This window comes from Oryctolagus cuniculus, chromosome 9, assembly GCF_964237555.1.
Source record: "Oryctolagus cuniculus chromosome 9, mOryCun1.1, whole genome shotgun sequence".
Lineage (NCBI taxonomy): Eukaryota > Metazoa > Chordata > Mammalia > Lagomorpha > Leporidae > Oryctolagus > Oryctolagus cuniculus.
Window position 1 is genome coordinate 136,154,064 of NC_091440.1, and position 24,537 is coordinate 136,178,600.

The 24,537-nt window shown below is 57.2% G+C and overlaps 1 protein-coding gene across 2 annotated transcripts in view; it reads left to right on the forward strand.

The window, feature by feature from the left end:
* The window catches only part of ANO6 (anoctamin 6), a 138,796-nt gene that overhangs the window by 44,115 nt on the left and 70,144 nt on the right, over positions 1 to 24,537 (forward strand). For both annotated transcript variants that reach the window (XM_051850989.2, XM_008259361.4), the window contains one exon: positions 9,565 to 9,644. In XM_051850989.2, coding sequence (XP_051706949.1) covers positions 9,565 to 9,644 — 80 coding nt within the window. The remainder of the gene's footprint in view (positions 1 to 9,564; positions 9,645 to 24,537) is intronic.

The window sequence follows — 24,537 nt, forward strand, 5'->3', positions numbered from 1 at the left end:
CAGAGCACACAGAGGAGGGACAGGGCAGAGGCAGGCCTTGGTGGGCTCACGAAGGGCCCACAGCTGGAGCTCCTGGAGCTGCAGCTGCCCGGGGAGGGGCGGGTGGAGGTGAGTGTCCCGGCATCATGTGTGTAACTGGCATGCGTCAGTCCCCCACATCCCTGAGCCCCTTCGTGATATTCACATGACGTGTTTATTGCTTTGAAGTCTCAGGGACGTTCCGTCGCTGGGGAGCCCTGCTTCAGAGCAGTCAGGCGGGCAGCTGGCTGTCGAAGCTGCCCAGTCACCCTTGACCCCGGCCGTGTCAGTTCCAGCAGCAGCACGAGTTTGCACCGTCAGCCCGAGTAGCGCCAGAACCACCAGAGCTGCTCCCCTCGGAAGGGGTTTTGTCGCCTCGCTTTGTTACTGGGCTGTTGGGCTAAAGAGGTGCCCATGACCTGCGAAATCCACGTGGTGGCCACGGTTCAGAAGCACCCAAGTAGGAACTCAGCGGAGAATGCTTGCAGGTGGGATCGGACAGCGCTGCCGTGGCCTGGAGCTCTCTTCGCTTCCAGCGTTGGACCAGACTCCCTTGCATTTTCCCTCATTTTTGATGTAGCGAAACATTCGATAAAACCCATATTCCGCAGTCTGTCTCCTTCAAGAAAGTGAGAGAATTCCAAGGAAAGCTTTTTTTATTATTTTTTAAATGATAGATTGATTTATTTGGAAGTCAGAGAGAGGAGGGACACAGATCTTCCATCCGCTGGTTCACTCCCCAAATGGCTGCAATAGCCAGAGCTGTGCCAGGCTGGGGGCCAGGGGCCAGGAGCTTCTTCTGGGTCTCCCACGTGGATGCAGGGCCCCAAGGTCTTAGGCCATCTTCCACTGCTTTCCCAGGCACGTTAGCGGGGAGCTAGATTGGAAGTGGAGCAGCTGGAACTTAAACAGGTGCCCACGTGGGATGCCGGCGCTGCAAACAGCCTGCACGATTGGCTGGGCATGCTGCCGGCTCTCCCAGGTAGGCAGTGTGGCCAGGATCTGGGTCCCGCCCTGTGCCTCCGGGTTCTTTGGGCAGTGTGTTGGTGGGTGACTGTGGGTGCCTGGATGCGGCTGTGAGTGCAGTGGGGTGTCTGCACTCCTGGGGCTCCCACGCTCAGGATGCAGGTACCCCTTAGGTACTGCCCAGGGCCCTGCTGGGAAGGGTTGTTCACTGGGGGGCTGGGGCGGCCTCTCTGAGGCAGAGATCTTGAACAAGGACTGACTGGATTAACAGGAGGATAGGATCCCTACAGCCGGGGGTGGTGAGAGTGGGTGAGGGCACCATCGTGTGACGCTGGGTTCAGGCTCTGACTGTGCTGCCGGTGAGCGGTGAGACCCAAGGCAGCACACTTGCCGCCTGTGTGCCCCTTCGTCAGTGACGTGCAGGCGCCTGTCGCGGCTGAATGGCCGCTGGTGAGGAGGCAGGGAACTAGGGGTGGTGGGCAGCAAAGGTGGTGAGCACCCTGAGGGGCAGCTGGGAGAAGGCTGTTCCTCAGAGGGCTTCGAAAGTCCAGCTGTTGGGATTTATGGTGGGATGGGATGTGGGGCAGGGGAGCGGGGCCCGGCTCCACTGGTTTTGGGGGAAGACTGGACGGACTCGGTGAGGCTGGAGCTTCCGGCTGTGTGTGTGCGGCTTGATTTTGTTCATCATAGAAAGTTTGCAGAATCCAGACAAGTATTAAGAAAATAAAAAAAAAACCCTGGCTTCCCGCTGCTCAGTGTCCTCTGCTTAAATTTTACTGCACACGTCTTAGATCACACAGTGTATAAGGGTTTGACTTGAAGCCGGCTCAGTGGCCAAGGGGGGTTAGGGCACAGGCCGGGGTGGGTGGGAGCTGGCTCAGTGGTCAAGGGGGGTTAGGGCACAGGCCGGGGTGGGTGGGAGCTGGCTCAGTGGCCAAGGGGGGTTAGGGCACAGGCCGGGGTGGGTGGGAGCTGGCTCAGTGGCCAAGGGGGGTTCGGGCACAGGCCGGGGTGGGTGGGGGCTGGCTCAGTGGCCAAGGGGAGATAGGGCACAGGCTGGGGGTGGGGCAGTGCTGAGCGTGACTGGCTTGTTGGAGTTAGAACGTCCTAGGGATTGCATCTGCTGTGGAGTGTGTCAGGACGCCCTTCCTTTTTAAGGCTGAGTAGTATTCTGTGCTGGGCTTTGTGTTTGGACTGGACTGGTCTGCCTTTGGCAGATGAGTGATTGTGCCATAGAGATGCCAGTACCTGCCAGGTCCTGCTTTCAATTTTGGGGTATATGCTGTTTCTTACCTAGTTTTTTTTTTTTTTTTAAGATTTATTTATTTTTATTTGAAAGTCAGAGTTACACAAAGAGAGGAGAGGCAGAGAGAGAGAGAGAGGTCTTCCATCCGCTCGTTCACTCCCCAATTGGCCGCAGTGGCCGGAGCTGCACTGATCCGAAGCCAGGAGCCAGGAGCTTCTTCCAGGTCTCCCACGTGGGTGCAGGGGCCCAAGGACCTGGGCCATCTTCTGCTGCTTTCCCAGGCCACAGCAGAGAGCTGGATTGGAAGAGGAGCAGCCGGGATTAGAACTGGCACCCACATGGGATGCCGGTGCTTCAAGCCAGGGTGTTAACCCGCTGTGCCACAGCGCTGGCCCTTCTTACCTAGTTTTATGATCCACCTGTTCACATCACAACATTTTGCTGAAGCTTTCTGTGTCACGAATATTCTTCCAGCGGTTATTTTAAGTATGTCCTGCCATGTGTCTGTGTGGTAATTGATGTAAGCAGCCAAGTGTGTTTCCTGTATACGGAGTTCCAGGATCAGCAGGTACCACCAGTGGTACAGCTCACTGCCCAGGGAGGTCGTGGCACCCGAAGTCGGCAGCGTGCCCCGGGTACCCTGCGCCCTTGCTGGGCTTTGGTGTTAACAGCATACAGGTGAACTTGGTATGGCACCGCTGTGTTTTTGTTTGTTTGCTTGTTTTTTTTATAATCCGAACTTAGACTCCATGTTCAGGGTTACAGTTTATTTGTGGCTCATTGCTGGGGGACATGGGTTTGGTTAAGATTCAGCTTGCCAGTTGCTGAAAGGAGACAACGGTGGGTCCTTTCTTCTGCCGGTCAGTTATTCATTCCACGGCGCTCGACCGGCTGTTTGCTGTGTGTGTACCCAGGCTGCGGTCCTGGAGTTTGCGATCTGCTGTTATTGTGTGCTGAATCTGGTGTTCACCGTTACAGGATCACAATTCAAAAGCCTGAGAAGTGCTGAAAACCGTTTTGGTGATTGATTTTGTTGTAAAACCTGCTAGACGTAAACCGAGTCAGTGAAGGAGCCTGGCCTCGGCTGTCGGCACACTGTTGATGTTCTCGTTACCCCCTCGGAGCAGGTGTTCTGGTTGGCGGCACACCCTGAACGCCTCTGGGTGTGGGCTGCTGCTCTAGCCCTGTGTCCGTGTGAGAGCTACTGTCTTTCCAGGTTCTGCAAAGATCTGGATTCTGAAGCACAGCGGTTAGGTGAGGGAGTGTGGACTTCCTGTGTGCCTGCGGCTGCTGCTGTTCCTCCTTCCCTTCCTAGGTTCTTGTGTCTCTCGGGCGAGTGACGCGTGCCCTGGGAGGTGACGCGTGGAGTGGTGCCGCAGGTGGGCTCTGAGTGCAGGGGCAGAGGATGGACGAGTGCAGGCTGCCTGCATCCCCAGCCAAGCGATCGGTCTCATCGGAGGGCAGTGATGAGAACCAGGCCTCCGCCGAGCACGGCCAGTGCACACTCAGGGTGGGGTTCAGCTGGGAAACGCGAGAGTCTCAGGAGACCGGAACTGCTTGGTCTTGGCCTTCCAAGATGTCCCTGGAACATATTTCCGTAATTAATACCGTTTGTCTTTCTAGAACATCCGTTGTTTGAGCCAGGATTTGGAAAGCAGTGCCAGCATTCTTCTTCATTATATGGTCCATTATTCATCTTAAATCTTAATTTTAAAATATCTGTTTACTCAGTGGTAAAGGTTGCAGAAATGGAAAAGCACTTCCTTAGGTTTCTAAGAAATTGCAGGAGATCCCTAGCAGCCAAAAAAACAAAAACAAACAAACAAAAAACAAAAAACAAAGGCGGAAGCCTCACACATGTTGATTTCAGAACTTCCCACTGGGCCACCATAAGCAGCACAGCGTGACGCTGGCTTACGGATGGATACGGACCCGTGGGATAGAGTGAGTCCAGGAGTAAACCATCTACGTGCGGCCGGTTGATTTCTGGAAAGGGAGCCGAGAGAACGCCATGAGAAAAGACTCCCTGTGGGACCTGTTCCTTGCTTCCCGTGCAGGCCAGTCCTCCCCAGGTTTTCAGTTGTCCTTCCTTTCTGAGGGCGGTTCGGTTCCTGTGCCTTCTTCGATGGGGTGATGTGAGTAGCCACACACACGCTCCGGCCACCTAGATCCGCCCTTGGCACGAGTCCTGTCTGTCTTGTGGAGCTTCTCCCTTAGTTCTTCTTCTTTTTTTTTTACAGGCAGAGTAGACAGTAAGAGAGAGAGACAGAGAGAAAGGTCTTCCTTTGCCGTTGGTTCACCCTCCAATGGCCGCCGCAGCCGGCGCACTGCGCTGATCCGATGGCAGGAGCCAGGAGCCAGGTGCTTCTCCTGGTCTCCCATGGGGTGCAGAGCCCAAGGACCTGGGCCATCCTCCACTGCACTCCCGGGCCACAGCAGAGAGCTGGCCTGGAAGAGGGGCAACCGGGACAGAATCCGGCGCCCCGACCAGGACTAGAACCCGGTGTGCTGGCGCCGCTAGGCGGAGGATTAGTGAGCCGCAGCGCTGGCTAGTTCTTCTAATTTAACCCTTTGTGTGTAAGTTCTGCATTTTTAAATTGTTCTTCAAGGTGTGTCAGTTTGTTACATATTGAAGCAGTTATTTGCTAGTCGTGTTTGTGTTCGCTGTTTGGTTTATGTCTACAATGTTATCTTAATTCCTCACAAGCTTACATGTAGCATCCAGAGCCCTTGGATAATTCACAGCCGCTTAGGAGACAAATTAATGGATTCCAGTTTTGGAATCAGGTTCAGATTCTCATTGTCTCACTACTAGTTGTTGACTTGGAGTAACTCACAACCTTTCACATCATCTGTGAAAACAGGGACAAAATAGAATTAAATAAGATCAGATGTTTAGAAATGCCAGGCACAGAGCAATACACCCCATACATTTCCACATACATTTCTGCGCATCCCTGAATCTGTGCCGTGAACTAATGTGTACCTACCTAGTGCTTTATTTTTTTACAACATGCTTTTGATTTTTCATTTGTATCATTGCAGTGCCCTGTGAGATAAGCAGGGAGAGCAGTGTCATTGCCATCGTGAGATAAATAAGCTGATAGAAGCATTGCTCAGGATAATACAGCTAAGCTACAGGTCAAGACGTAACCACACCCGGGTCCTGGAGGCGTGCCCGGTGCCCTTTGCTGCCGGCCTCGTGGTCTTCTTGTCTGCTCTTCCTTGTGCATTCGCTGCATCTCAGGTCATTTCACTGGCAGCCAGCCACCGTCCTCCACCGCCATGCCGGTGCTGTGAGTGGCATGACGTGTGGGTGCCTAATCCAGATGACCTTCATTCCTAGGGTACTGCTTGGGTTGGACCCAGGCGTTTCCTGATGAATGATAGACAGTCTGGATTATACAAGGTAGATATGGCTCGTTTATTGGCAGTTTATCTAAGTGTTATTCAACTCCGTTGTCCCTGTGTCATGATGGAGATGCCCAGTGCTGTTTACTGTTTCTCACTGGGAGACGGGAAACATGGGAGCTGCCGCTCGGCCCGCCGTGGTGGACTGCAGATACATGAATGTCAGGACTAGATCAGCCTGAGCTGCGTGAGCTGCATTGATAATGTTCTGAAAATATATTTTCTTTGAGTTTTCATTTCATTTTTAACTGTATGGGACTATTGTTGAATTTAGAAAAAGTATATATTGAGTGGGCTTTTTTTTTTTTAAAGATTTGTTTATTTATTTGAAAGAGTTACACAGAGAGAAGGAGAGGCAGAGAGAGAGAGAGAGAGAGAGAGAGAGAAAGAAGTCTTCCATTTGCTGGTTCACCCCCCAGTTGGCCTCAGTGGCCAGAGCTGTGCCGATCTGAAGCCAGGAGCTTCTTCTGGATCCCCCACGTGAGTGCAGGGGCCCAAGGACTTGGGCCATCTTCCACTGCTTTCCCAAGCCGTAGCAGAGAGCTGGAACGGAAGTGGAGCAGCTGGGACTCGAAGCAGCGCCCATACGGGATGGTGGCACCGCAGGCATCGGCCCTACCCGCCGTGCCACAGCACTTGCACGGAGCAGGCTTCTTTTGACCGAAATGCTCAGTTACTGACTTTTCCCTAGAGTTATTCAATTGATAGTGCTACTTGAAAAATGTTTTTAATTTCATTTTTCCGTGAACATGAAGTTTTATTTGTATTGTATTTGTAAGGCAGAGATAGAGACAGAGTGAGATGTCCCTTCCACTGGCTCACTCCCCAGAAGCGCACAGTAGCCAGGACTGAGCCAGGTACTAGAAAGTCGGTCCAGGTTCCTCCTGTGGGTGGCGCCCTCGTGCACTGCCTCCCAGAGTGTACATCAGCAGGAGGGTGGACTTGGACCCAGACTGCAGCGTGACACTCAGTCTCCCCGAGTGGCGTGCTGACCACTGTGTCGGTGCCCGACCTGCCCCCAGCTGACAGACGTCTTAGAGCACCCTGTCCGTCCATCCATCTGTCCAGCCTGGCACTTACAGGGCGTGTCTCGGGTTCCTTTCCCGAGGAAGGGAGGAGTGTGGCTGTTCTCGGCGCCCGCAGGGTGTGTGGTAGGTGCTGGCCTTTGTCCCGCCTGGGACTCACCGGCCCTTCCTGCGCATCCATGCACGCATGCAGGGACGTGGGGATCAAAGTCATTCCATCATATCCTGAAACCAGTTCTCAGTTCTCGTCAGTCTCTTTGCTTTAAAGATTTTTTATATTTATTTGAAAGGCAGAGTTGCAGAAAGAGAGGAGAGGAAAGATCTTCCGTGTGCTGGTTTACTTCAAATGACTGCAGCCTCTAGGGCTGGTCCAGGCCGCAGTGAGGAGCCAGGAGCTTCGTCTGAGTCTCCACATGGCAGGGGCTCAGGCACTGGCCGCCTTCTGCTGCTTTCCCAGGTGCGTTAGAAGGAAGCTGGATCAGAAGTGGAGCAGCCGGGATTCAAATGGCGGTTATGCGGGACGTTGGCCTCACAAGCAGTGCCACGACGCCGGCCCCTTAAATAACCTTCTTCCCCCGTCTTTTAAGAAACGGATAACATTGAAGTCCCAGACTTTTACGCTCCAAATGCTGAAATTAAGCGGATCACTTGCGACACCGTTCGAGCCAGTGCTTCCTCTGGACCAGGCGAGGCGTGGGGGCAGTGCCAGACGTTCGTTGTCAAGGCACTGGGAGAGATGCTTCATGCAAAGAATGAGGACGAACTTGTTTTGCCGTCCCAGAGGCCCCCCTTCTGCATTCTGTCCCCATTTTAGCAGAACGCCGTCCGGGTCACCTTGATCCTAATGGTTTTATTTTTGCTGAGGAATGCACCTCTTAGTTGTGTTAGATGACGAGAAATGAGGCTCTCACAGCCCCTGGGTGCTGGAAGCATAGTGATCCTATCAGCGTCATAACTCATGGGCTTCTCGGGCCGTAGCAGGCGTGGGGCAGCAGCTGGGGCTGTGTTCTACCTGGGTGGTGGTTCACGAAAGCCGGTTCTGTTTGCACTCACTCACATCACAGTTTCTCCCTTGTGCTAGCGTTAACCCTGAATCTGTCCGCTTCCATCAGCGGAGGAGTAACTGGAGCTGTCAGTAGCCCTCGAGGGGCCCTCACAAAGCCTTCCAGGCCGCAAGGTGCCTTTGGGCGTCTGGGAGCACTGGGTGGTGTGTGGAGTGGCTCCCGGAGCCCATGCTTTCATCGGAGACCGGCACTCTGGCGGCCCTGTCCCGTCTGTGGGCCCCGCGTAGAGTGGAGAGAGTGACCGTCGGTGCTCCGGGAGTCTCTGATGTCAGCGTGAGTCAGCCGCCAGGTTACAGCCCCCGTGTGGCAATCATGAGCAGTGTCAAGTTCCCCTGACTTGCTGGCTCTGCAGAGGGCAGTAAATAGATCATAAATACCACAGTCCTGACGTCCTCGGCATCCGCCTGACCGCTGTGGAAAGGTCAGGCCTTGTCCTGCCCCTCGCCGTCTCGAGCCCGCGTCTGCCAGGCTGTGAGCACACTGTCAGCTAAGGGGGTTGCTGGACGGCACCTACCTGGACAGCCCCGCTCCGATGCCCAAGTGCCCAGCCTGGTCCTCGGTTTCCACCTGGGCTGCAGCTTTGCAGGCCTCCCTCCTGTTGGGGGTCCCACTGGGCTCACCTGCAACGGTCTTTGGTCCTCAGAGCAGTGGAGCCGCCTAAGGGTCTCCCGTCTCTCCCAGGGCAGGGCCGCTGGGGCCCTGGGCGTCTGCGTCTCTAAGGGTCTCCTGTCTCTCCCAGGGCTGGGGCCACTGGGGCCCTGGGCGTCTGCGTCTCCAAGGGTCTCCCGGCTCTCCCAGGGCAGGCCGCTGGGGCCCTGGGCGTCTGCGTCTCTAAGGGTCTCCCATCTCTCCCAGGGCTGGGGCCACTGGGGCCCTGGGCGTCTGCATCTCTAAGGGTCTCCCACGTGTTTCCTGGGTCTCTGGAGGAGACCAGGTCTGTTGATAAATGAGGCTGCGTACTTAAACATTAAATAACCCATAGTGACACTTGGTTAAATATTTAAGAATGGCTCTGTAAGTTTATTTAACAGCGCTTTCTCTGCAAAACCAAAAATATAATTAACTTATCAACAGCAAAATATTCAAATTCCCACCCCCGCTCTCACCACCCATCTGAAATTCTGTACACATGGTTTGTGTGACCGGATTCCGGTGCTGAGCCACAGCCAGGAGTTGGGAGCTCCATCAGGTCTTCCATGTGGGTTAAGGGGCCTGAGGACTAGAGCCACCTGTCACTGCTTTCCAAGGTGCATTAGCAGAGAGCTGGATAAGAAGTGGAGCAGCCGGGACTTGAACCTGCGCTCATTTGGGATGCCGGTGTTGCAGGCAGTGGCTTAGCCAGCTGCAGCACAGTGCCCTCCCCAAGGATCCCATTGTATTTCTACCAGATACTGTTGCTGTCCTGTATCTTAATACAGAAAATTGCTACCTGGAATGAGTACTGGCCAGTGGCCTGAGAGGTGGCAGAGGAGCGATCGTCGGGAACTGGGGGCTCCCAGCCAGGCCTGTGGGACGTTTGTGCAGCCACTGAGTGATTTGAGGATCAGCCTAGAAGGTTGGCTGGGTGTCCTGCGGGCATTGCCGACCAGCGGGGCAGTGCCGCTGGTCCTCAGTGTCCCGGTCCCGGGCCATGTTGAGTACAGTTGGTCTGCGAGGGTGTCGTGTGCTGACCGGGCGTGTGAAGGACGTGAGTCTTCGTGGACGCACATGCTGAGTGCACGTGCTGGACTCAGGCTGACCGCTGTTGTCCTGGGGCCGCCGACCGAGAAGCAGGGAGGCGCGAGAGCATGGAGAGTTACCCTCCATTGACTGATTTGCGTGTGTTTGTTTTCAGTGCTGGAAAACTTTGAACAGAGCGTCAGTTCCAGCTTCGGGTCCCCGGACAGCCTGCAGGATTTCCACTCGCCGGCATTTGTGAGTATGAGCTGGTGGGGTCTTCCCGCCCAAGGCTGGGGTTTCTGCACTTGCACCCTGGCCCTGCTGCGCTCCACACCCCGTGGCCCTGGGGAGCTGTCCCCGTGCCGTGGGCTCCACGGTTCCTTCTCTGGGCTGCTCCTGTGGTCGCTAAGGCAAGCTCATCCCGCAGCCAAGTGTCCACTGTTTCCAAAGCTGCCGCCTCCCTCGTGGTGGTGTTGCCGTGGGTTTGTGCTGCTGGTGACTGTGGGAGGCAGGTTCATTGTCGAGTGCCAGCTGCACTGGGGGGTCACAGCCTGGCGCCTTGGGTGGCAGTGGCTACATCGATGGGTCTTGGAGGGCCACGGACCAAGAAGGAAGGTAGATGCTCCTCCTAAACTGGACTCACTGGGGGGCTTGCCGTGGTGCCTGCCTCCAGCAATCGCGCATCTTGTTAGAGGGCACCGTGAGCATATGGACGTCTTGTTTTAAGAAAACTGAGCCGTGTGGCTGCTGTGTGCTGTGTGCCTCGGAGATAGGTTTGTGAGGCCGCTGGGCGGGGACGGGAGGATGTTCAGTGGTGCGGGTACCTTCCTGTTGTGCCACATGTGCAGGTCAGGCCGCCAGGACCCACCCGGACTCGTGATCCCTGTGCCTGCTGCACGGCCCGTCTGCGGCTTGAGCAGCGCACGGGTCTTTCCTGGTGTTTGCGAAGTGCAGGGCAACTCGCCCCTGCAGTCACTGACAGCACGTTTCTGGTGGTGTGACTTCCTCTCATCACACGCACAGTGCAGCCGAGAGGCAGGGAGTGGGGGAAGACACGCACAGCTGCACACGCACGAAGCGTGTGCTCCCGTGGTACACCAGCAGATTGCCTGCTGTGAAAGCCACTTGGGTGTGGTGGGAAGGCTGTATCCAGCGACTTCCCTGTTAGGTTCCCTGAGATTTGCAGGGAAGGGAGATTGCGAGGGCCACCCATGTCCCTGTGTCTTCGAGTAGCAGAGCAGTTCTGTGGTTGGGGTTAGCCCCAGCAGGACCGATGCAGATGTTTCACGTCTGGGCACACCATCAGGATGCACAGAACCACCCTGTCTTTGGTTCTACGTGTTTGGTTAGCTTTAAAATACTTATTTGAGAGGTGGAGGGGTGAAACAGCTCCTGTCTACTTCCTTGCTCCCCAGATGCCCACAGGCAGGCTTTCCTGGCTCCTGGGTCCTCAGCAGCCGCTTCTTTCTGGAGCGCATGATAGGTGCCGTGTGTTCTCGGCCTCCCTGGAGCCAGCGTCGGCCCCGTGTGTGACCCGTGCCGTCGTCTGCGTGGCAGGCAGGAGCTGTTTGTGTGTGGGGTGTCCTTGAGATGAGGGTGTCCTGGGACTCAGGCATTGTGATTGGGGTTCTGTGGGTCCGTGAGAACAGGGCCTCCGGTCGAGGAGGCCAGCAGGCTGGGCAGGTGCCAGTGCGAGGCCTGATGGGTTCACCCAGCCCAGGTTTTCTGTCGGAGATTCGGGGCGCTGTGTGGGGATGGAGCAAAAGGAAACAACAGGTGGAGAAAAATTGAAGACAGAGACGTTGGAGATACGAGGAGAGAAGAATGAAAGTGAAAGCCAGGGTCCTGTTTCCTCCCCCGGCCCTGGAAGGTCCCCTGGGTGCTGCAGGGGACGGAGGCCTGGCCACATGGCCTCAGCCGTCCTGCCAGCCTGCTGCTCTGGTGCGGTGCCGCGTGCTCATCCGCGTGGCCCGCCCAGGGACGTACTCGTCCTCAGCTGACAGTTACCGCTTCTGTTTGAGGCAAGGCCCAGGAGGCCGGCGCTGGTCAAGTGGCCCCGGTTAGCAGCGCCGTGACCGTGGTTGGGTTTTCCTTCACAGCCCAGGCGGCTGAGGGGTCGCCATGGGCCAGCACTGCTGCCACGTCCCTGTGGATCGGGGGCAGGTGCAGGCACTTAGGAGTCGCAGCCTCGTCCTGGGCGCATGTGTGACCTGGCAGGCTTGTGGCAGAGCTGTCCTTTGTTGCCTGATACCTGCGTCCCCTCCGTGCTCCTCTTCTGCTTGTCTGCAGACTGAGCAGTGTCCTTGCCTGGGATTCGTGGGCTCCCTTGGCCGTGCTGAGAGCAGAACAGGTGCGGGCGGTGGGTTTTGGAGGTGGGGAGACGAGGTCAGGTGTGAGGTGTGGGAGCAAGAGCAGTCGGGGCCCAGAAGCCTTGACCTGGAAGAATGTGGTGGCAGCTGTTTGAGGGGGGCGTGTGGTAGAAACCCAGCTCTGTGTGGGCGTGAAGTCGCGGACCTCCCAGCATGCAGTGGGATACACGGGGCTGGAGGTGCGAGCTCGGGAGGGATCATCGGCCCGCAGGTGGCTTTAAAGCCAGGGAGCGGAGCTGCTGTTCTGAGCCCTGGGTCTCCAGGTCAGGGAGGGTGGGGGGTGAGGGGCAGGGCTGGGATGGCAGGAGGATGTGAGACCCAGAGGCAGGGGACAAGGCTGGCCCAGGCCCTGGGGAGAAGACCTGGGCTGAGGAGGCCTCAGGCCCGTGGCCTCGGGAGGAGGCTGCCGAGCTGATGGGGCTCGGGTGGAATGCAGGTGCCCTGAGGGGGTGCAGGTACCCCTGAGGGGGGTGCAGGTGTCCTGAGGGGGGTGCAGGTATCCTGAGGGGATGCAGGTGTCCTGAGGGGGGTGCAGGTGCCCTGAGGGGATGCAGGTGCCCTGAGGGGGTGCAGGTGCCCCTGAGGGGATGCAGGTACCCTGAAGGGGTGCAGGTGTCCTGAGGGGGGTGCAGGTGTCCTGAGGGGGTGCAGGTGCCCTGAGGGGGGTGCAGGTATCCTGAGGGGGTGCAGGTGCCCCTGAGCAGGGGATGCAGGTGCCCTTGAGGGGGGTGCAGGTGCCCTGAGGGGGGTGCAGGTGTCCTGAGGGGATGCAGGTGCCCTGAGGGGGGTGCAGGTGCCCTGAGGGGGTGCAGGTGCCCTGAGGGGGGTGCAGGTGTCCTGAGGGGGGTGCAGGTGCCCTGAGGGGGGTGCAGGTGTCCTGAGGGGGTGCAGGTGCCCTGAGGGGATGCAGGTGTCCTGAGGGGATGCAGGTGCCCTGAGGGGGATGCAGGTGTCCTGAGGGGGTGCAGGTATCCTGAGGGGGGTGCAGGTGTCCTGAGGGGATGCAGGTGCCCTGAGGGGGATGCAGGTGTCCTGAGGGGGTGCAGGTGTCCTGAGGGGGTGCAGGTGTCCTGAGGGGGATGCAGGTGTCCTGAGGGGATGCAGGTATCCTGAGGGGATGCAGGTGTCCTGAGGGGATGCAGGTGCCCTGAGGGGGATGCAGGTGTCCTGAGGGGGGTGCAGGTGTCCCTGAGGGGGTGCAGGTGTCCTGAGGGGGGTGCAGGTATCCTGAGGGGGGTGCAGGTGCCCCTGAGGGGATGCAGGTATCCTGAGGGGGATGCAGGTGTCCTGAGGGGGTGCAGGTGCCCTGAGGGGGGTGCAGGTGCCCTGAGGGGGGTGCAGGTGTCCTGAGGGGGATGCAGGTGCCCTGAGGGGGGTGCAGGTGCCCTGAGGGGGGTGCAGGTGTCCTGAGGGGGGTGCAGGTGTCCTGAGGGGGGTGCAGGTGTCCTGAGGGGATGCAGGTGCCCTGAGGGGGTGCAGGTGCCCTGAGGGGGGTGCAGGTGTCCTGAGGGGGGTGCAGGTGTCCTGAGGGGGGTGCAGGTGCCCTGAGGGGGATGCAGGTGTCCTGAGGGGGGTGCAGGTGTCCCTGAGGGGGGTGCAGGTGTCCTGAGGGGGGTGCAGGTGCCCTGAGGGGGATGCAGGTGCCCTGAGGGGGTGCAGGTGTCCTGAGGGGGTGCAGGTGTCCTGAGGGGATGCAGGTGCCCTGAGGGGGATGCAGGTGTCCTGAGGGGGGTGCAGGTGTCCTGAGGGGGATGCAGGTGCCCTGAGGGGGGATGCAGGTGTCCTGAGGGGATGCAGGTGTCCTGAGGGGGGTGCAGGTGTCCTGAGGGGGGATGCAGGTGTCCTGAGGGGATGCAGGTGTCCCTGAGGGGGTGCAGGTGTCCTGAGGGGATGCAGGTGCCCCTGAGCGGGGATGCAGGTGCCTTGAGCATAATGCAGAGAGGGTGTCTCAGGAATGGGGCGTAGGGAGGACAGCTCCTTCAGCTTTGAGTGGGGGAAGACCCTGCGGCGGATGTCCAAGCCTGCTCGTGTGGGAGGCAGTTGTTCCGGAATGAGGTCCCCGGGGAGCCGGCAGGGTGAGCTCTGGCCCTGAGTGGAGGGAAGCCTGGGGGCGGGTGCACAGTGGATTAGCTTGAGGCTCCATGGTTGGAGGGCTTGAGATGCTTTTGCTGACCCGTGAAACGGGAGCAGACGTTAGCCGAGTGCTGGTGTGAGGCCCTGAGGCTTGGGTCCCCAGGATGCTGAGGGGAGGAGATGGAGCAGCTAGGAAGCTGCTCGTGGGAGGTCCTGGGTGGGGGTCCCTGCCAGACAGTGACGGGACAGCCTGTGAGCCTGTCACCAGCCTGGGGAGGCCACGCTGGTCCCGGCGAGGGTGCTCTGTGGAACGAGTGGGAGAAAAGCACACAGAACATCCTGGCCTTGCTCGCTTGGAGTCTGTGGTGGCCAGGGAATGGGAGAGGAGAGCCCGGACGACTTCTTCCCTCGGATGGAGAAGCCTGAGCTAAGGTAGAGGGGAGGGACTGGCTTCCCAGGAGCTCCGACACAGACAGGGCTGTGTGGAGGGGTGGGGACTGGGGGGCCGGCAGCCCTGTCCCCTAGGGAGCACCCCTGACCTCGCCCCTCCGCCTGCTGAGAGCGCAGAGCCGGGGCAGGAGCTGGCCCGGGAGTGCTGTGGGCAGCAAGGGCCTGAGTGGAGCTGGCGGTGCTGACTTGGCCTGATGCCAAGCTGCCCAGGCAGTGGTTCTCACCAGCACCACTGAGACGCTGCAGAGCCGGGGGCAGGCAAGGGCACAGCCATGGCAACACGCCGCAGTGGATGCCTTAGAAAAGGCGGGATGGGAGGGGATTCAGGCAGAGCGGTACAAACAGGGCGTCTCAGAGGCCTGAGTGAGGTGAGGAGGAGCTGCAGCTGTGGTCAGGTGGGGTTCTTAGAAAGCGGCTTTGGAGGGGACTCTCCACAGGACGGCCAGGTCCGGGGTAGGACGGTGGCCGTTAGCACAGAAGGCAGAACGCATGCGGGCCCGGCTCGTGTCCTGTCTTTGGCTGCGTTTGTTCCTCTGGTGTGGCCCTGGACGGGCGTGTGAGCTGGGGCCGCAGCTGGGAAGCAGGTGCAGGAAAGGAGCGTCCTCGGAGAGGGCAGGTGCAGGAGGAGGAGTCAGCCGCTGGCCGGAGGTGTGGAAGGCCCGGGATGCCGCCACCAGCTGCCCCCTGTCTGCACAGCGCCCTCTGCAGGTTTTGTCTCACAGAGGGATGGAGGATGTGTCTCATCTCCACTGGCACACCTCTCCCCTGAGCAGAGCAGGAACTCCTGGTCATTTCTCAGGGGACTGAGCCGGTGCTCGGGCTGCTGGAAGATGCTTTGGTTTATTTTATGCTCAGAACAAGGGCCTTCTGGCTTATCCCAGACGTCTGGTGAAAGTCCCAAGGCTGCCTCGGTCCCCTGGGATCTTCCTTCAGGGCCTGGGAGTCTGGGAATAGGACAGGAACCTCCCACAGGAGCCTCTGTTTGATGGTATTTCCTTGTTTGGGGCAAAGTTAGAGAGAAAAGGAACTCAGCCAGAGAAGAAACCAAACAAAGCCACAGTAATCGGCAAGAGGACTCACAGGGGAAAGGAGATGAGCCCAGCAGTGAAAATGCTAACTTGGGCTTTTGCAGTGGGAGGAATTTGCCAGGAATCCCAGCTTGAAAGCTTTCTGTGCACTGGAGAGCAAACGAGATGGAATGTGTGTTTCATGTGACTGTGGAGGAGCGTTTCCTGATTCCGAAGCTCATGGCGTGGGTTAGGGTTGGGGGGTGGAGCAAAAGTAGGCAGGGGAGCGTGCAAAGATGTCCTTGAGAAATTCCTCTCTGAGTCAGTTCTTGAGAAGGCAGAAGGATTTTCCCAGAGAAGCAGTCACAGGTGGTGGCCAGGCCGCAAGGCCCATCCAGGCCAGGCCCGCTAACGTCAGTGTAGCCGGGGAGCTAGCAGGTGACTGTTCTTACCAACGACCCTCAGGAATGCACCAGTGCTCTAATTTTTACATTATTATTTTTTAGATTTATTTTTATTTATTTGAAAGAGTCCCAGAGAGAGGTAGAGCCAGAGAGAGGTCTTCCACCCACTGGTTCACTCCCCAAATGGCCGCAACAGCTGGAGCTGTGTCGATCTGAAGCCAGGAGCTTCTTCCAGGTCTCCCACATGGGTGCAGGGGCCCAAGTACTTGGGCCATCTTCTGCCTTCCCAGGCCATAGCAGAGAGCTGGATTGGAAGTGGAGCAGCTGGGACTAGAACCAGTGCCCATATGGGATGCTGGTGCTGCAGGCCGGGGCTTTAACCCACTGCGCCACTGCACTGGCTCCTAAGTTTTACATTATTAAACCCAGAAATGTGGGAGTCAGACGGGGAGTGGAGGGTGTGGACAGCCGCCTGGTGCAATGAGGAGGGGTTGGGTAGATTTCTGAGCTGTGGCCAACGAGGAGGAGGCAGTGATGGGCTCCGTGGTGCCGGGTTCTCTGCTCCCATCTCCTCTGCTGATGGAGGCGGGTTTCGGAGTGAAGCAGCCGCGGCCTGCAGAGGGGCTGTGGAAGCGCCTGCTCTCAGCGGCACTTAGAGAATCCTGCAGGTGTTCCCAGTGAGCTTGCACTCCCTGGGTGGAGACGCACATGTCAACCAGGCTGTGAAAGGGGCTGTGTTGGCCTGTGCAACCACAGAGGGTGATTTCTGGGTGACTCCAGGGGCTGGACAGGTGCCTGCAGCTCCTGAAAACGAGGGTAGACTGAGCGTGGAGTGAGTGTTGTTAGTAGAGACGTTGAAGGTGGGGTGTTGCCCTGCAAGAATATGACAGACTGAATAAAAAACGATTGATTTGAAAGGCACGGTGGCATATACACAGAGAGAGAGAGAGAGAGAGAGAGAGATCTTCCATCCGCTGGTTCACTCTCCAAATGGCCACAACAGCCAGGGCTGGGCTGCACTGAAGACAGGAGCCAGGACCTGCACTGGGGTCTCCCACGTGGGTGGCAGGGACTAAAGCACTTGAGCCGTTGTCTGCCGTGTCCCGGCGTACTGTCAGGGAGCTGCTAGGAGTCGGAGTAGCGGGACTTGAACATCACTTTGGCGTGGGCTGCGGGGGTCACAGGCAGCAGCTTCACACTGCGTGCTGCATCCCCCTCCGCAGAATGAGATGTTTGAGCAGCTGGGTTGTGGGTATTAGAGAGGGGTGGAGCCAGCCTGAATGCATAGCAGGCCATCTCAGCCTCTGCACCTACCTTTTTGTTTCTTTAATGGTGTTATTTGGACGAATGTCAGAGAAAACACAGACATTTTTGTGATTTTTGGTTTTAGCATAGTGTGTGGGGGAGATCACCTTTACATACAAAAAGAGGGGTGGGCATTTGGTCTAGTGGTTAAGATGCGGGTTAAGGCACCTGCATCCTATGTCTGAGTGCCTGGGTTCAGATCCAGCGTGGCTCCCAATGCCAGCTGCCTGCTAATGCACACCCTGGAGGGCAGCAGGTGATGGGGTAAGTACTTGGGTTCCTGCCATCCACATGGGAGGCCTGGATGGAGTTCCAGGCTCTTGGCTTTGGCCTGGCCCAGCCATGGCCTTGTGGATAGGAGCTTCCCCTGTCTCCCTCCATCTTTCTGCCATCTAGTAAGTAAAAAGTGCATCCTAAGTGCTTGAAGAAATGCAATCCTGGACAGTGTGCTTGCCTGGGCTGTTGATCTTAAGAATACTGTCGAGTAATGGATGGATCGTTTTCTCTAGGAGCCAAAGATCAATGCGAAGTGCCGTGAGTTCCTGTCCGTCATTCCTAAATCTCAGCTGCTTAGGTATTACCCGTGCAAGAAGCTGATGGCCGATGGCGTGACTTGGCCAGGTGTTTGGCTAATCCAGCTAGGTAGGAACTGAGTGTACAACAGCAGTGTCAGAAAGATAATGCAAACCAGGTTGTGAGCATACTCGTGTGTCTGGAACGCTGCACACACTAGGCTGCTCCTGCTCGGGAGATGGGGGCCCTTTCTAAGGGGAGCACATTGAGAGGGGAGGTCAGTGTGGGGAGAGTCCTAGCATCAGGCCAGGAGTGTGAGCGGGAGGCGTAGATCAGAGGCAGCGGGATCGGCAGGTGAGGTTGCAGCGTGCGGCAGTGAGGCCATGAACAGAGGTGTGTGTGTAGGCAGAGAGAACCCTGGGACTCAAGCCCCTGGCCCCTTGCAGGAGTGCGGGCGCTTGGACTATGTGTGTGGGCAGCAGCTGAGGCACGAGTTAACGGGAATTTCAGTCGGGTTGCTGGGGCTGGGGGGGGGGGGGCCTGGACATGTATGTCATCGTGGGGCGGGAAGTGGGGAGTGACAGAAAGGACAAGCCCGCGTGTTTTCCCCGTGGCTGAAACGTGGCTCTCGGAGGCGTCTGCGTTGATTCTGTTGCAGGATTTTTCCCTCATCCAGCGGCCACATTATGTCCTTGCTGAAAACTGGCCTCCGTATAACCCTGGTCGTGCCGCCTGGTTTTGTTTCCTTATTTTCAGGAATCCTCAGCTGCAAAAGGCTGCCCACGAAGTGTGACGTCTTCAGTCCCCCAGGCCGTGCGTGATCTGGGGCCCCGGTGTTGTCAGCAGAGATGCAGATGCGGTGCCAGTGTCTACCGCGGGCCTCAGTGGGTTCTCGGTCACCGTCCACGGAGGTGAAAGAGGCGCCTGCGGGCAGGACCCAAAGATCAGGACGGAAGCAGAAGTGTGATAGAAGCGCAGAGCGGGGTGGGGGAGACTCGCAGGGTTCCTGGAGGATCCCTTCCCCTTCCCAGTGCAAGCCCTCGCCCGATTGGAGGCTGAGGCTTTGCAGAGCGCACGGGAACACTCCTGCCTCTGAGGTCCCCTGAGTCGCCTGTGGTTTCCCTGCTTCAACAAACAATGACGACAAGTGCATCTAAGTCTCTCGTGTACCCTGGCATCCGTCCCTGATGATACACTGTGAATGCGCTTTAGCCTGGAAAACCCTAATGGCTGCTCCCAAGGGAAGTGCATTCCAGCCACGTGTCCCAGGCCACCATCGTGAGCCGAGGCACCCACCGAACCACCAAGGCGCGTCTTCCCTGAGTACCGGGCAGGCCAGCAGCGTGGCTTGTGCCGGGGCTGACATCACATTGGAGTGTTTGCAGCTGGAGTACAAGTCGGTGGCTAAGTCCAGGTTCCCTGCGGTGGAACAGGTCAGGGTCGTCAGATCATCACGTGCTGCTGCTGGGGTCGCTCAGCTTGTCTGCAGACAGTCGTGGTTCTGTCCTGTGAGGGCTGCAGAGCCGCGGCGGGGAGGTGAGGCACTGCGGCGATTCAGGCGCCACTGTCTTAGTCGGAGGCAGAAGTCATCCGCAGGGGCCCCAGAAAGCTGGGCGGGAGCTGGAGTCCCGGCAGAAGGCGTCTTCCCACGCAGCCGCCTCCAGGCCCTGCGGGCAACGTCCCTGTTCCCTTTGGAGCCTCAGTTTCCTGGGAAGAGGCGGAGTCAGCGAGGATGTCCACTCTGGTGGGTTGCTCAGTGACCGCACGGTGATGGAGAAGTGTTTTGGGTTACAAGCGTAGTCATAAAATAATCATGGTAGCATTATGGGCACTTTCGGCGCACCAGGTGCATCGTGGGCGGGGCAGGGGCGACTACATGGCCCAGCCTCCTCTCCTCACTCCCTTTTCCGTGGAATCGGGCTCAGGAGGCGGTCCCCCCGCCCCGCAGAAGGGCAGGCCGGGGTGCCGGTGACTTGTGCTCCTGAGCAAGTGCCGCTGCAGGCCCTTCACAGCCGACCCCATTACCAGTCACCAGTCATTACCGTAACGGTGCTAGACTGTCCGGTGAAGTAGCAAGAGCTATGCCAATGACGCAGTATTTTGAGCAAACCACTGGCAGCTTCCCTAAATTGGGCAGTTTTCGTCCCTGCGTTCATTCACTGCCATCCAAGCGTTGTTTGGCTGACGGACAGTCGCTGGGCACTGGCCTAATCGCAGGGAGTGCTGGAAGGCTGCCCTTTGATGAGTTCCGGCCGTGCCCCCAGAACGCTGGGGAGCTTCCTGGGCCGCGCCTGTCAGTGCTGGCCCAGCTCGCAGCTCCCTGCAGGTGCCTCCCACTCCGTGGTTGATCCTGTCCTGGATTAGTGATCACCTGTGGAAGGACCTGACCGGGTTGGCTGAGAATTGCTGTCTTAGAACAGCCAGGTTTGTGCTTCTGAGGGAGGCTGTGTGCAGCTCAGTCTTGAAGGTTGCACCTCAGGAGGCCCTGAGATCGGCACCAGGATCTGGTCCTATCGGCGTGCCCAGGCCTGTGGCTGATCAGGCCAGGCCGCCCGAGTGCCGCTACGGTGATGGCTCAGCCAGGTTCGCTGCAAGCACATGTCTCTGTGGAAACCTCTCATGAGGGTGTCCAGGAACAGGCACGTGATGGAGGGCCGGGCAGGGGGAGCCCCGTGTGGGAGCTGCTGAGTGTGGAAGGGCTGTACTTGGGAGCGGAGGAGACAGGCCGTGGGCAGCACCCCGCCCCCAAGGTTGGAGGCGTCCTGTCCCCGCCCACCACACACACTCGTGTGAGAGCTGAAGTCTAGATCACATTTGTGTCCATTGCATTATTGCCTGTGGCCACTGGACTGCACAACCCTCGACCACCTTGTTAGGGCTCCCTGGCCACCCCCGGCCTCCCCCCGCGGGCTCAGCGCTGCCCACACACTCATCGCTCAGTGCAGCACCCAGGTCTTGGGTCTGCCTGACACTGCCCCGCACTCTGACGTTGCCTCTGCGCGTGTCCGGAAGCCCTGCTCTCCCGCCTGATCCCGCTTCTCTCCCAGTTCTCTCCCTCTGCTCTGAACACTCCAGCCTTGTTGGGAGAACACACGTGGTCCTGAAGACAGCAGTTGGGTCACTTCCCTCTTTCCACGCTCCCCTGAGGGATTTCTCCATTTCTCTGTCGCATTTCACACTGACAAAGGATAGATGGGAAATTTAATAATTTTTTTAAGTTTATATATTTACTTGAAAGGCGGAGTTACAGAGAGGCAGAGAATGAGAGAGGTCTTCCATCCGCTGGTTCACTCCCCAGATGGCCACAACAGCCAGAGCTGAGATGATCCAAAGCCAGGAGCTTCTTCTGTGTCTCCTACATTGTCCATCATCCACTGCTTCCCAGGCCGTGAGCAGAGAGCTGGATCAGAAGTGGAGCAGCTGGGACTGGAACTGGTGCCCATATGGGACGCCAGCACCACAGGCAGCAGCCCCACCTGCTACACCACAGCACCGGCCCTTAGATAGTAATTTAATATCAGATGGTTTATTGGATCACCTGTATCCACCCGATGTTTCAGAAGGAAAGTGTCACCGGAAGATGGCACCATCTGGGTTCCTTTGGGGCAGTTATTCCAGCGAGACAGACACTCAAATACTTAAACGGCTCAACTGGGAAGCTTGAGAGAAGTGACTTTTAAGACGTGTGACGTGGTCTGAGCTTGTGTAAGGAGGTCGGGGTGCTTGGTGAGGAGGAGATGAGTGTGAGTGTGTAAGGAGGACCCCTGAGCTAGCTGGGGAGGGCAGGGGCTTGGGGAGGAGATGTGTGTGTGTGTGTGTGTGTGTGTGTGTGTGTGTGAGAGAGAGAGAGAGAGAGAGAGAGAGAGAGAGAGAGAAGGACCCTTGAGCTAGCCGGGAAAGGTAGGGGTCTTGGTTAGGAGGAGATGAGTGTGTGTGTGTTTTCTGTGTATGTGTGTGGATGTAAGAAGGACCCCTGAGCTAGCTGGGGAGGGCAGGGGCTTGGGGAGGAGATGTGTGTGTGTGTGTGTGTGTGTGTGCGTGGGTGGGTGGATGTGTGTGAGTGTGGAAGGAGGACCCGTGAACTAGCTGGGGAGGGCAGGGTGCTTGGTGAGATGGGTGCGTGTGTGTGTGTGTGTGAGTGTGGAAGGAGGACCCCTGAGCTAGCCAGGGAAGGCAGGATGCTCGGTGAGGAGCAGAGATTCAGGGGCAGGAGTAGATTCTGTGGCGGGGATGCAGACCCGAGGGAAGTGCTCTTTGTGGGAGCCCCGTGCTGCTGTGGAGAACCCTGGTGGGGCACAGGCTGCCATCAGCCTTGGGGTGGTCAGAGGTTCAGTTTCTAAGCTGTCTGGAGCAGGCTTTGGGAAGCAGCAAGGTATGACCTTTAGTGTAGTCTCTGCCCCTAATTACAGAGTCTGAATGGTTAGCTGGGGCCAGTGCAGCCAGTGGCTGTTGGCTGGCAGTCCTGGGGGTGATAGGCTGAACACAACAGTCATTTCCCATCAGTGTTAGATGCCAGTTAAGTTATACCTACGAACAGGTGGTGTTATATATGTGTAGCATGATACAGTTCAAATTTATATTATAAATGCTAAATTAAGAGTCAAAATGAATGATATATAATAATTCTAAACTTACGCTCTTATACTTGATTCCGTTAAATACTAACCTCAAAGAGTTTTTAGATTTTTCTTTATTTGAGAGGCAGATGGGAGAGAGTGAACGAGTGAGCGACTGCTCCCCCGCCCACTGGTTCTGCACTCTCCAAAGGCCCTCAGTGACCCCCGCTGGGCTGGGGCCAGAGCTGGGAACTCAGCCCAGGTCCCCCACATGCATGTCGGGGGTCTTCGTTGCTTGAGTCACTAGTGCTGCCTCCCAGAGTCTCACACTCGGATGTGGGCTGTGAGCTGCTTAGCCAGTAGGCCAGTGCCGGCTTGAGGGGATGATCTGTAGGAATCAGGCTTCAGGGTTTGTGCCTTCATCCTCGTCCTGCTCCTGAAATGTGGTGTTGCGATAACAGAACTCTAGGTTTATTTGACACTGGATAAATGCACGCACCACACTGCGAGGCTGTTGGTGTGTAGGCGTTCCTTTGGGGCGTGAGTAGCAACAACAGGCACTGATGGGCATTTGCATGGCACCATCCAACGGTGCTCATAAGTGAGCCACGTCTCTCCCTCGGAGAAACGTCGGAAAACAAGAGAAAACAAGAGCCGTGTGCATTTACAGATAAAGCAGACAGGTTGTTTTGTAAGAAGGTGTCCATGGGTAGTAACATGCATCAGAATCAAGTGGTGGGCCCTCAGTCTAAAGAACTGGATTTGTCATGGTCGATAACCGGAAGTCCGCAGGTGTGCAGGTAGCCTGGGACTGCGGCAGACAGTCCGCATGGGGCTTTCCCGCTGAGTGTCCACCTTGCAGAAAACATGTCAGCCTTGCTGACCCCAGCACCCATCGACAGCGCCCTGGGTGTTCTCCCTTTGCCTTCTGGGACTTGAGCTGTTTCACGGTCACTAGACACATCATCGTGACCCGCATCCTCTCTCCTGTGGCCACAGCAGCACTGGGTGCTGTCTGCTGCACGCTGCGGCTACCTGCTCTCATGCTGCCTTAGCCACGGCAGGTGGAGACTGGAGTCCCCGTGGTCACTCTTCGTTCCTGCACTTGGGCTGCCGGCAGGGCTGCATTTGGAGACGACGCAGGGCACCCTGTGCGTCTCACCTAGAGGGCGTGCCTTCGCACAGGTGTTCCTCCTCCCCTACACGGCCGTCTTTTAGCAGGTGGCTCCCCAGACTGAACCACGTGGAATGCTGTGCCCTGCCCTGAGTGGCCCTCACTGGCCTGTTGAGCTGGGTGCTGTTAGGATGTCATCCATGAGTCCCAAGAGAGCGGGAGATTGTTGGAAAGTGATGAGGTCACAGGTCGAGGACGGGGATAGCGGTGGACGCCATGCAGAGAAGCAGTGACCGGACTCCAGATTCTGATAGTGACCCATGAACAGGTGCAGGTGAAAACACACTGGGAAACTGGGAAAGACGGGGAGCCAGGGAGTGTGGGGCCAGGGACTCCCGTGCTGTGGATGTGACGATTCTGTAAATACAAGAGGTTTTCCGGAAGCTTGTAGCTATTGTGCGTTATGAAAGAGCTGTATGGATTTCAAAGTTTTTTTGCACCAAAATGAACTTCTCTTTTAATTTCATTAAATTTGACTTCATGACAGCTTAGCACCTATGTATCAGAACTTTACAAAGGCTGTGCCACCTAAACTCTGCTCGAGGAATTTAGCGTGGGGAGCTGGTAAGCGCACACGTGCTCACGTACCTGTGTAAGGAGGCTGCTGCTGGCAGTGTGATCTGTACTCATGGCTGGGGTGGGCGGAGCCCTTTCATTACATCTCACTGCCGCGTTACCAGTGATGGCACACAGCCGCTTAGAAAGCGAGGACGTCCGCCGTGGTGGTACAGAACAGGACGTGTAGTGCGGCCCCACGTTTGACCTGCGTCTGTGTGTGTGTGTGTGTGTGTGTGTGTGTGTATGTAGAGAATGCCTGCCATGGCATACTCCGTGTGTGTGTGTGTGTCTGCGTGTCTGCATCTCAGAGCCTGCAAGGTTATGCCCTGTGTGTGTGTGTGTGTGTGTGTGAGAGAGAGAGAGAGAGAGAGAGAGAGAGAAAGAGACAGAGAGAGAATTAATGCCTGCTAGGGCACGCTTCGTGTGTGTGTGTGTGTGTGTGTGTGAGAGAGAGAGAGAGACAGAGAGAGAGAATTAATGCCTGCTCCGTGTGTGTGTGTGTGTGTGAGAGAGAGAGAGAGAGAGAGAGAGAGAGAGAAAGAGACAGAGAGAGAATTAATGCCTGCTGGGGCACGCTCCGTGTGTGTGTGTGTGTGTGTGTGTGTGTGAGTGTGAGAACACACATGTGTGCACCTGCAAGGGCTCACTTCACAAGTCTGAGACACTTGGTTTGTCTCTGAGAGATGGGGTCACACATGATTTTCACTTTGTCCCTTGTACTTCTCTGTATTTTCTGAAA